The following is a 13,091-nucleotide window of genomic DNA, read 5'->3' on the forward strand; positions in this document are numbered from 1 at the left end:
CCATTGCAACAGGAAGAAGCAAAAAAATTGGAAGACAATAATATGAGCGATATGGAGGCGTGGACATGGGGGAGTGTTGACTGGAAAGAATGAAAATCAATCTGGTATCCCCAAAAGTATAGCCCTACCTTTCATTGGGGAAGAAATGTTGCATCTGAGTTTGACTTTGTGGTCATATTTCCTCCCACATGGTTCCTCTTTACTCTTGGTTTTGCTGCTCAACTACCCACACGTTCATACATCTGTATAACATGGTATTGAGTTGATGGTTGCTTTAGACACAATCTTTCTGTGGCAAGTTGCAAAACATGCTGAATGGACTGTTTCCTCATTCACAGTAACCTATCCTTCTTGTCCATGAAAAAGTAAAAATACCCTTGTGGATGGGGAATTCTTTTAAAGTTTATATTGCACAATTTGAGCTTCTGGAACAGCATCACATTGAGTAAATTATATCTACAAGGTTTGGCTGGTTTTTGCCAACTGACACTTCTTTTTTGGCACATTTGTTGCCATGTAAGTAATTAGTTGACATTTATTTAATTTTGACATTTACAGTGTAAATCCATTAATTAATGTAAAGGAATATATACTAAAATCTGCCTAACATTTGTGAAAGTGACACAAAAGTTTACATCAAATAGGTCTGATGCATGTATTCTTCCTTCTTATGACAAATATTTGCAACTATAAGAATAGGTTAATTACATTTTGAAGACTTACAATTGAGGTTACACTAATAATTCAGACAAAGTTGCATTTTAGTGATGGTGGCGGCTTTGATAATCTAGATTACAACAGTTGTTCACACAATGAAACACAATGAGGTTCAAAATCTTGAACTGATCAACTGTGGTATAAGCTGCTAGAACCTGCCCAACCCTAAACTGAGTCCCCCTGCCTAAGTGTACACACACAGGAACTGTGTCCTGCCAATAGTCCAGATGTGAGGGGGAGGAAGAAATGAAAGAGAGAGGGGAAAGAGAGACAGTAAAAGAGTGAGAGAGCAACACCCTTATTTGAGAGCGTAGGAGGACTTGTCTTTGTTATCGTTGCCTTTTTTTCTTGGACACATAAATATTCAGCAACTGAATACATCCCCACTGAGAGACATCAGGGACAAAAACAATTCTTTCTAACTGCAGGACATTTATGAAATAAGTTGACCCAGTTCACTTATTCATTGCTACTGAAAAGTATGCTGCACTGTTCAGCTCCATTTGTAATACTAAATGAGATTCCTTTTTTAGCTAGTCTAGACAGGATGACTACTTTGTTTAATTTGGTTCTGATTCTCTTGAGTAACACATGCACCAATTTTTGTTTCTATGCTAAAATGTATTTTTCACAATTTTTGCTGCACAGTCTTTCAGCAGAACTCAAAGGCAGAGCATTTTGTTAGTGTCTGTAGGGGATATTAATAGCTATCCCAAGGCTATAGTTTGAGGGAAGCCTTCAGAGGCCAGGGCTTGCCAGAGTTCTTGATTTACCAACCAAACGTGCAATTATGTGTATGCCGCACAAATACCAATTTGGGTGTGTAAAACAACCAGCGGAGGTTTAAAGGGAATTTAGTTTTAGCAGAGGGTGGTATACGCAGTTGGAGTTTGGGGATTTATTATTCACTACAGCAGTTGGTATGGAGGGGGAGCAACCTGAAAAGCAAGATTAAAATGCATGTATGTCTGCATGTGTCTCTGTGTGAGACTGAGAAGTCCTAATAACATACTCCTGTTTCCAGTGTCTGTGTAATACACCCAGTATTTTTCATGCTGTGGAGTGCAAAACACTGTGAGCTCACAGCATTTTCTAAATCCACTTTTGTTGGGCCACAGAGTGAAATGGTGGCATACTCGCTGTTGTGCTGAAACGTTTAGATTCCAATTTACACAGTCACAAAGACACAAATAGTGGGAATCTGCAGTATGTTGAAACCTCAAAGGTTTGTTGATCTTGTTGTGGTGATGACTGGAAATCAAACCCTTGTCTCATGGGTGCGGAGAGGTCAGGAATTTTGTTTTTCAAGTAAAAACGGGTGCCAACTGCTTTCGCCCCTACTATAGCTCATTGACGGTTTTTTTCCATGCAATACACCACACATGGGGTAAAAAGCTGAACCTCAATAACCTAAACCACTTCCTTACACTCGTCCCTACTTTCAACCGCAACGCCTGGTCCCCCTCAGCAGACCTAAGGGATATGAATAATCAGACTTGGCTCTGTCTGACAGAAAACAAGCCTGGCAGTGCATAAGTTATACAGATCTTTGACACAGTGCTCCCTCTGTCTGTTCGAGTGTATTTTGAGGTACAGTGGAATAAGTTTAGGGGAACCGGAACTGGTTAAACAGGGAGCACCAGATGGTGAAATAAATGGGAATCTTTATCCTTTTTTATGTATTTTAACAAGTTAGGGTCAGAAATGCTGGAAATTAACACTGTATTCCTGGGCATTATCGAAGGTCAGTGACAGTTTTAGTTAGCAGAGATGGCAGCCAAGTGTTTTAACTCATCCAACTCATTGCATCCTGAACGCTGGTTCTGCAGATTAATAACTGAACAGGCATCTGGTTGTCATATTTGAGACAGCAAAAGAGATTTCCACCTATTCAATTAGCTCATGGACTTTGGATTGGTTACACATTTAGTGATTTAGTCTTGCCTAATAAATGCCACTGGAAGTTGCTGTAATGTGCTTTATGTTTTGTATTGAAAACATCACAGAGCAGCGGTTTCAGTGAAATTCAGTAAAATGAAAACAAGGTTTTTCTAAGAGTAATGCAACAAGATATGTTCACATCTTTACAGAAAGCAAATTTCTCAACAGAATGTGCCAAGTTGCTGTACTACATGCACTTATTTGCAATCAAGGAACACAAGTGATGATACGCAGGTTGGAAAAGGAATGAGACAGACGGTGTGTTTGCCACACAGTAATGAGAGGGGGAGAACTTGCCTGTGCTGGATGGGAATGCGTTATATTTTATCCTTAAGTGTATAATCATATGGTTTGGTTAAATGTACCCTCCCATTTAAATGTTTTCCCGTCTGGTGCTGATAAACACCTATGCTCATACATGAGTAACGGAGTCTCATATCTCTTAGTGCGTCTCTAGGTGTGAAACATTAAGTCAGCAATGACATGCAGTTTTGTAGTTTAAAAACAACTAGATCTAAATGCTTTTTTCCCCCGCTGAACTTAGACTGGGCTGAATTTTATCAAAATAATTTGTTTTGTTCATTATTTTTACATTGTGTATATGATGCTCAAAAGTCTGATGAGACACAATCGTGTAAAATAAACAGATAATGTCAATAAAAATTGACTAAAATGAACTGAGGAGAAATAGACGCTTTTCGTGTTAGCAGGTGACACTTTACTGATAACGTTCAGGAAGCTGAAGCTGACCTTGTATTACATCTTCTGACTATGTTAGATTTGTCTGTGCCAGGACTACTGCTTTGTGTCAGGATTGAGCAATGCAAAAGGAGAAAACACTTTCATATCAGGTGCAACACATACTGTTTTTTTCCAGGAGGCTGATTGCTGATAAGCACAGAGCCTGTCAAAATGAATAAACACGGCATTAAAGCAAGTAAAATACTACTGGTTAAGTAATCCAAGCTCTCTATGAAGTAAAATGGAAATGTTTCCTTGACCATTGTTAACCACATGAGTTACAGAACCAAGTCTTACTCAATATCCACACGTGTGATTGTTAGTTAAACGGCCGTCATATCCAGTACATGATTGTATAATAAACCTGTTGTGAAAAACTCCCGAAACACACACACACACACACACACACACACACACACACACACACACACACACACACACACACACACACACACACACACACACACACACACACACACACACACACACACACACACACACACACACACACACACACACACACACAAAAAAATGCAAAAAGTCTGTTGAAAATCACTCAATCATTAAAAACAAACAGCATAAAAGAAGTAAACACACATATGTGTTGACTGAAAACATAGCAGACAAAGAGAAATCCCAAATGGCAATGTTAGCAATTCAAATAGTTTCTTCATTCAAGTCATATTGCCCACTGATTTACAAATTGAATTGAACATTTTTTCTGTTTTATATGCTTTATATTAAACCCGGTGTTCTGGGGAAATGTAACACATGCTTAGTGTTTGAAGTGTACCTCTGACGATAAAAGACCTTGAAAAAAGGGAGATAAGAGGACTGAAATACCTGAAACTACGAGGCTGAGGGCACAGTAATCTGCCAGCCAGCCAGCCAGCCAGCCAGCCAGACTGACAGACTGACAGAAGGAATGAATTTTTTACTTCTTCTGACCCTCTTTGGAGGGGCAGGTATAGTACAGAATTAATACTGAATGTTTGATGATGGTGCATTAAGTTAGTATGGCCTACAATATAAGTCAATACACTAATAACATAATTTGCTCTGTTTTTTCATATCTTTATTCATAATTTAAACATCTGCAGTTGCCCTGAAGGAAGACGACAGGATTGTTGGAGGGTATGAGTGCCCGAAAAACTCTGTGCCATACCAAGCATCTCTTTTTGACGGGTACAACTTCTGTGGAGGGATTCTTCTATCTAGTGAGTGGGTGCTCTCTGCTGCACACTGCAAATCGAAGTAAGGAAGATGCTTACTAATCTCTGAAACTTAAAATCCAGTCTTTTCATGACTTAATGTGACTCACTCTCTTGAAAATAAGTCTTGTGGACGGAGCAGCAAGAGCATATAAGTAACTTTTAAGATGTGTTTAATTCTTCCAGGTCAAATGTGGAAATACGGCTTGGAGAGCATGACATCTGGGAGCCTGAGGGGACTGAACAGCACATTATGTCTGCCGAGTTTATTCGTCACCCTGACTACAACTCCCGATCACAGGACAACGATATCATGCTTATCAAGCTGAGTCGATCTGCCACTCTGAACAGCTATGTGCGCCCTGCTGCACTTCCTTCAGAGTGTGCCAGTGCTGGGACAATGTGCCATATCTCTGGATGGGGGAGTCTTCGTCCTAGTAATGAGGGCTGTGAGTTATATGCTGTGAAACAGTTGTGAAGTTCAGAAAAAGTATCCCACTGTTTGAAAATGTCCCAAACTGAGCTGATTTAAAGTGGATTTGTTAATACTAACACTCTTTTTCTTGTACCATATATAGCGCGTTATCCTCATAATTTGCAGTGTCTGGATGCCCCTCTCCTCAGTGATGATACATGCTTTAATGCATACCCTTTCCAAATCACTGAAAACATGATCTGTGCTGGCTTCCTGGAGGGAGGGAAGGACTCCTGTCAGGTAATTTAAATATCGCATATAGATGTGAAGGATACCACCATGAAGACTAACTGCATCTCTTTCATCCTCAGGGTGACTCTGGGGGTCCCATGATGTGTGACGGAGTGCTGCAGGGAGTTGTGTCTTGGGGGAAAGGCTGTGCTCTGAGAAACAAGCCTGGGGTGTACACAAAAGTATGCAATTACACCTCCTGGATCAAGAACACTATGGCATCTGACTAACCAGAGCAGATTTTAATAAGATAAGCATGGCTACATCAGTAAAGTCAACTATGTGATGTGTGTACAGTGTGGTTTATCAATGTGTCACTAGAATGTGTATCTATAAATATTGTGCTACTTCCAACACTCATACACCAGTAATTCTTCTTCAAAAAGCTAAAAGTCACACCCAGACTTTACATTAAACTGACTGACAGGTGTTTTGTTCAACAAGTACCTGAAGTGAGTGTGACATTAAAGCCACTTGTGCTCATTGCCATAATTCATAGCTTTGGTAAGCATGACTGTAAATCATACTGGTAATTATCTAAGAGTGTAACATCCTATGTAACAGATGTAGCTGCCACCAGAGTATGAAAAGTATTTTGTTTTACAAGTAGCCAAAAAAACAACTCTGACTCAGAGTGCCATTACAATGAATGTTGCTCACAAACTCCTCAGTTCAACATAAAACAGTCGAGGATCAAATGTAACATTCCCAGTCAGCCAGCAGTAAATCACAGAGGCAAAAGAATGCTGCTACACTGCTCTCTGTGTGTTTGAAACGGTAAAGCATGATGCACACCCTGGCTACACTCCATAATCACTGATTGTATTTAGTCAGCTTGCTCTCCATTAACTTTTGTAGTAGTACTGCTTTGTCCTTAACTGTAATGCTAGTCCAATTTGTGCTTTGAGTAAAATGGAAATGTAGGTGGACACTAGAAACTAGAACTTGTTGAGTAAGTTGAGCATCTAAAGAAGAAGAATGAAATGTCCTTAGTAAAACACTAAAGGCACTGGTCTGTAACCTCTATGTGAAAGGGCACACATTTTCCATCAAACAACATATGACAGATATTGGAATACTCCACCACAAAAAGGTTTGGTCGGATTTAGTTTGCTTGGGTGTGGCAAGTGTAGGAAGAAGCAGAAGGGTGAGTCACTGAGCAACTGCTTGACCACTGAGTAAAGAATAGCGCCTAATAAGATTTCTGGGGACACAAAGCATGTGCACAAAAAAATAAATCGTCTAAAGCATGCTGCACTTTTCTTTTTTTTTTCAAACTTGGCCTTGGACAGGATGTGGATTTGGACAACACAGATGTCAGTCTTTTCAATCTTACAAAATTCCACAATCCGTCTTTACGGGCTACTTACAAGTAACAACAAATTGGTAAATGTTCTGCAGCTTGAAGGACAGTTGACATCATTGACGTGGCCAGTTGAACCCTCAGTGACTGTGATGCTTAGTTGGGGTCATGTCAGAAAAAAACAACAGTTAAGCAGAGCCCTTTTAATAGAAACTGAGCTCTAAAAAAGGGAAAAGGAGAAATACGGGTAACTATATAAATATTTAATAGCAGACAATAATACAATATTATAGACAACTTAAAAAAATAAATTTAAACATTCACAAAAAGCGTATTATTTGTATCCACTGAGTTTATTTTATTGATTTAAATTCCCATAAGAGATGCTGATCAGGTGACAGAAAATTATTCACATTACAGTGTTGTAAAGTACATTTAAGAAAACATGCACATCTCTTGGTAACATAAGATAAGATAAGATAAGATAAGATAAGAAAAAAAAAATGAAAAAAAATGTATACAACAATTAACAAAATCAACAATTAAAAACAAAAAAAAAGGACCCTAAAGTGCAACTATAGTGCAGCATTGTACAGTCTGACTGCAGTTGGAATGAAGGACCTGCGGAAGTGCTCCTTCTTACACTTGGGGTGTATTAATCTGTCACTGAATGAGCTGCTGAAGGCCTTCAAAGTCAGATGTCCCAGTTCATGCCTAAACTCATTGACTGGCACAGATCCCATACATGACATCAGCTGCCCGGTGGCTTTCACTTGAGTCTGACATGAAGCATGTTGAGGGCTCAAGCCAGCTCCTGTGGTTAAGGGTGTGGACCCTAATGAACAGTCAACAGATTTACCCGTAAAGAAACTCTCAAGGGATGTAATCATCATGGTTAAGTCAGGATAGTCACTGCGACTCAGTGAGTGAATCAGAAAGGGCAGAGTGTAAGTGGAAAATGTATCAGACAAAAGCTGCAACCAAGCTCCTATTACACCACACAAACTCTTTTTTCCCCCTACTTCGTCTTTTTTGTTCTTTGGTTTTTTGACCTGTGCAGTTTCAGAGAGTGACCAGCAGAGGGCACCATCCAACTTTGGTAATGGGTTGGCTGCACCCTCTGTAGTTAGCCTACTGGTGTGTACACTGTCAAGGTTAATGTGATTGCATAGCCCCACATAATGTTCTATGGCTGCACAGTTTCTGACACAGTAGAACAAACTTCCCCTCCTAGACTGTGTCATGAACTAATAACTGTTTTTTTAAAATTATATTTGTTCACAGATTGCCTACATCTCCGCAGCAGGCAGGTTGGAGAAATAACATAAAATGCATTAAAAATGTCGCTATAAAATAGTGGGAAATCAGTTTAAAGGCTTGTAATTTACTGGTTTACCAATGGTAAAGGGGTATAGGTTTGATGTTTGCTGTAAGAGGTAAATTGCAGTCAAGATGAGAGAAAATCTCAGATAAGGAAAACACAAAACTGCCCCAAGCTGAAATAAGCAATAAGAAAAATAATCAAATTTATTAAAAGTTAAAACAATGGTAACATGTACAAAATTACAGGGAGAACCCACGAGAAAAGACTTTCACCAAATCGGTTGATTGCTCTCGGTGTATTTGAGGCTCATAACAATACAGGTTTAGGATCCATCCTTTGGCAAAATGTTTCGTCGGAGGTCACACACTTTAAAATCTCCATGGTAAAATAAAAAACACAAAGACCACCGCCTTGCTCCTGACGCAAGGCTGAGTCAGCGGGGGCGCGCGTAATTGATAATTCCCCAGACATAAAAAGCGCGCTCATGGCTCCATCCCGTATTCAACCTATCAGTTTATAAAGCCAACAAACTTCACGCCAAGTTGCCAGACAACAGGAACACCGAGTGGATGTCCCGCAAATTCAAATTCAGCGCAGCTTGACATCAGGTAGGATTAAAAATACATTCATTATCATGTGTTAAGTAACGTTTTTTATTGCGGTTTCGTTGATAAATTAAAGGGTTAAGTATTAATAATAATAATAATAATAATAATAATAATAATAATAATGAAAACTTACAAACACACACAGTGAAAACAAAAAAATACTTACTGTAATTTAAATTAAAACAAAAATCATTTAAAAAACTTACTGTGCATGTCAGTAAAGATTTAAAAAATAACAATTTTAATAATAACACATTTCACATTTCTACTTGTGGTAAGATATTTGATGCTTTAACTTAATCAATTTATATTTATGTCCTTTTAGTGATTTTATACTAGCCTAGTCAATTGATCAATTGATGACCAGGAGTCAATTTTGTGTCAGCTACAGCTTTGTATCAGAATTACTTGTTTGTGTGTGTGATCTTTAAGTAGGCTTAGCTAGTATTTTAAATTCATACATACAAACATTTATGGAAATCTAACATTTTAAATGTTTTAGACATTATATCCTTGAATAACTTAAAATGTATTAAAAAGACAAAAAAGTAAAGAAAAACAGATCGATTATGATTATTACAAATCATTCAGTCCTTGAATTCACTGTAGTTTATTCTATCACCAGAATTATTACATATCTTTTATGCAATAGGGCACAGTTGTAAGTTATAAATAGTCTTGCATTCACAGTCTAGTTAGAATTTTAAAAAAGTAGAGATTAATGCTGTTTGTAAGCTTGGCAGCTGTGTTTTTTTTCCAAATTGTATAGCAGCAATTAGCATAAAACTACTAATTCTCTTTAATGTATTCTTTTTTCCAAACCACAGGACAGTGGGTGTGTGTACATTTTTAGCAGCAGGGATCTATGTTTACACATATACAAGCCGTGCTAACATGTGGTGTCTTTGTGAATCCTAGGTAAAGAAACACAATGCAGCACAAGGCTTTTTTGAAGAGGCTGAGCTCAGTAGTCCGAGCTGTCCTCACTTTCCTCTTTGCTCTGGTGGTACTGGGTGTGATGGTATGGGCCTATGTTAAAGGGTTCCAGCTAGTGACCTCCAAGTATGGAATCATCTCCTTCGGCTTTTATGGACTACTCCTCTCACTCCACGTCTTTGTTCAGAGCTTATTTGCCTTTGTCGAGCACCGGCGGATGAGAGCTCGCACAGAGCCGTGCAGCTTTACCAACACTATTGGCTTCACTATATCCGCATACCAGGAGGACCCTGTCTACCTCAGAGAATGCCTCAACTCCATCAGAGCCCTCATGTATCCCCCTGAGCTGCTGCGCATCATCATGGTGGTAGATGGGAACTCAGATGATGACCGATATATGATGGAGATGTTCAGAGAGGTATTTGCGGACCAAGACCCTGGCTGCTGCGTGTGGAAGAATAACTACCACACATGGGACCCCACGCAAGCTGAGCAGGTTGTAGCAATGGGCCCAGGAGGGGATGCTGATTATACTGTCGGAGAGGATCCACAGCGAAAAGAGGTAGAGCATCTGATCCAGAGTCAGAGGTGTGTGTGCATCATGCAGAAGTGGGGCGGCAAGAGGGAGGTGATGTACACAGCTTTTAAAGCCCTTGGGTCATCTGTTGACTACATACAGGTATGTAATTTACTTTTAATCATTTACAAACCATATGTATTTCTTTTAATGAAAAGAAAATCAAAGTGTTGCATAATTTTAATGACATGACTCTCTTTTTCCCTTCCCCAGGTGTGTGACTCAGATACTAAACTGGACCCCCTGGCCACGGTGGAACTGTGTAAGGTGCTGGAGAGCAACCCTAAATACGGTGCCGTGGGAGGAGATGTGATGATCCTCAACCTTAAGGAATCTTACATTAGCTTTATGAGCAGTCTTAGGTATTGGATGGCTTTCAACATCGAAAGGTCCTGCCAGTCTTTCTTCAACTGTGTGTCCTGCATAAGTGGTCCTTTGGGTAAGAAAAACCTTTTTTCTACATGTGATGTGGGTGAAAGGAATGATTCAGCATGTTAAGCAATGGTAGTCATGGCTTTAATACATTGCTGTAACTAATTTAATCTAATATTTCATTGATTGCTTCATAAAGGTCTGTACAGGAACGATCTCCTGCAGCAGTTTCTAGAGTCTTGGTACAATCAGAAGTTTTTGGGAACGCACTGCACATTTGGTGATGACAGACATCTTACCAACCGTATGCTGAGCATGGGTTATGCCACAAAGTAAGAAGCTTTTTTTCATTTTTATGCACAAATATAGCATACGACATCAGTACCCTCAAAGGATTTAGAATATGAAATGTTTAATTGATTTTTTTTTTTTGCCATGTCCTTTAGATACACAGCTCGCTCTAAATGCTACACGGAGACACCAGCTCAGTTTTTACGCTGGCTCAACCAGCAGACTCGCTGGACAAAATCTTACTTCCGTGAGTGGCTCTACAACTCAATGTGGTGGCACAAACACCACCTCTGGATGACCTATGAGTCCATCATCTCAGGGGTTTTCCCCTTCTTTGTGACTGCCACCATCATCCAGCTGTTTTGGACGGGCACACTGTGGGACATCCTCTGGATCCTGTGCTGCATCCAGTTGATCGGGCTGGTGAAAGCAGCTTATGCCTGCATCCTGCGCAGAGACATTGTGATGGTGTTCATGTCCCTTTACTCGGCTCTGTACATGACTAGCCTGCTGCCTGCTAAGTACTTTGCCATCCTCACCATGAACAAAAGCAGTTGGGGCACGTCAGGCAGGCGTAAGATTGTGGGGAACTACATACCCCTTCTCCCCCTGTCAGTGTGGTTAGCCATTTTATTAGGTGGGCTTGGTTACTCAATCTACAAGGAGAATAATCAGGACTGGTCAACTCCAGCCAAGATAATGGAGACTGAGTTCATTATATTTGGCGTTGTGGCCTACATATGCTACTGGATGCTTATGATGTTCATGTATTGGGTTTGGTTCCGCAGGTTATGTAGGAAACGCTCCCAAAGTTACACATTAAGTGTGTAGATCCACAGCGTCCAGTGAAGATATAAGAGCTAAGCCGTTTATTTGATTTAATTTATTTATTTTGTCTCACTTTTGGTAACTGAAGAAGGAAGGGTTTTCATGCAGCTGCTAAACCAACAAACTTAAAAAAAGAAAGAAGGAAAAACAAGTATAGGTGTTACCAGAGCATTTTTTGGAAAAAATGTGAGAAAAAAGTTGGATTTATATGGAAATGTTTTTGCACATTTAAATGGAACTGTACTGAAAGGCCTTTTGCCCTATCCACTTCTCAGGTTTCTCTCATTATAATGAGAGAGAGATGGCATTCCATCAAATATTTATTTATTAAATCAAAAGATTGGAAAACTATTAGATAACTATTTAGATAATTCTTTATATTAAAGGGTGTATATAAGGGATCTTGTTTCTCTCTCAGTGAAAAAAGAGCACAATCATAATGATACTGTGGCCGAGAACCAAAGCACGGAATGACTTTCTGAAACCTGAAACAACGGATAAAGATGTTTAATTAAATATTGTATATTATATGGTTGCTGTATACATGCTCTGTTAATATGTGAAGTACTGTGACAAAATATTTATGTATATTGTTCAAAGTGATACATATTTTAATGGCTAAAATGTGAACAAATTTGTGAATTTGTGTAAAATGAAAAAATAAAATATATTTTAATGTCTGGATCAAAATCCGATTATTAACAGAGAACACGTAACACACATAATACAGGTGTGTGTGTGTGGGGGGGTGTATTACGTCTATTCGTTACTAACCAACCATGGTATGGTTAGCGACTTGGCTGTGACGCCACACCCTTAAATTTGGATAACTTTAAAATTTAAATGAGTGAATTATATAAAGTTGTTGTCAATGGAGAGATGAGCTATGGAGACCAAAAAAGCATTTTTTCTACCAGGCTTCAAACATGTTAATTTCTGCAGTAAATGTGAACATTTTAACAGCTCGAGGGGACTGACTCGCTTTTGTAGCCATCCTCAAGTGGCAATTGGAGGGACAACAGTTTTTGGCACTTCTGCATTGGCTTAATTTTTCAGCCACAGTGGTTGCTGCTTGTGTTGTACAACAGTTGATGGAGTCGTCTGTCACTTTAGGCCAAGTGTAAACAACAGTTGTTGGAGTTGTCAGATTAGGCAAGCCTACAAAGCAGGAGAACTTCACTGGAAGCAAAATAAAGATAATTGTAAAGTGAAAGAAACATATCACAGATGGATGAAGAACCTGTCAGACAGGGGACTTACCTAATCAGAGTAAGATGTCCTAGCCAAAGGATTAAAGTTAATTAAAGTGCTATCATACCACTTCTTATATTTTGAAAACCCAGCAACACACTGAGACATAAACTGGTCCACCCTAAAGACTGCACACCCAAACACAAAGAAAGCAAACTAGTTTATGCAGTCCAGTGCAGTGAGGGATACACAGACTTGTATATTGGGGAAACTAAACTATCGTTAAACAAATGATTCAACCCTCCTTGGATAACCATGATCTGGTTATAAACATTTGTGTTGACC

General features: G+C 39.2%; 2 protein-coding genes across 2 annotated transcripts; both read left to right on the top strand.

The window, feature by feature from the left end:
- Window positions 1-4,324: 4,324 nt before the first annotated feature.
- Window positions 4,325-5,546, top strand: LOC133983799 (trypsin-3-like). Its single transcript, XM_062422995.1, has 5 exons — window positions 4,325-4,364; window positions 4,500-4,653; window positions 4,797-5,059; window positions 5,189-5,325; window positions 5,397-5,546. Exons 1-5 carry the CDS (start codon window positions 4,325-4,327, stop codon window positions 5,544-5,546), a joined length of 744 nt encoding a protein of 247 aa, XP_062278979.1.
- A 3,936-nt stretch (window positions 5,547-9,482) lies between these two features.
- has1 (hyaluronan synthase 1) lies at window positions 9,483-11,558 on the top strand. Its single transcript, XM_062422972.1, has 4 exons — window positions 9,483-10,166; window positions 10,278-10,503; window positions 10,636-10,768; window positions 10,883-11,558. Exons 1-4 carry the CDS (start codon window positions 9,483-9,485, stop codon window positions 11,556-11,558), a joined length of 1,719 nt encoding a protein of 572 aa, XP_062278956.1.
- Window positions 11,559-13,091: the final 1,533 nt, after the last annotated feature.

The sequence above is a fragment of the Scomber scombrus genome, chromosome 7 (genome assembly GCF_963691925.1).
Source record: "Scomber scombrus chromosome 7, fScoSco1.1, whole genome shotgun sequence".
NCBI lineage: Eukaryota > Metazoa > Chordata > Actinopteri > Scombriformes > Scombridae > Scomber > Scomber scombrus.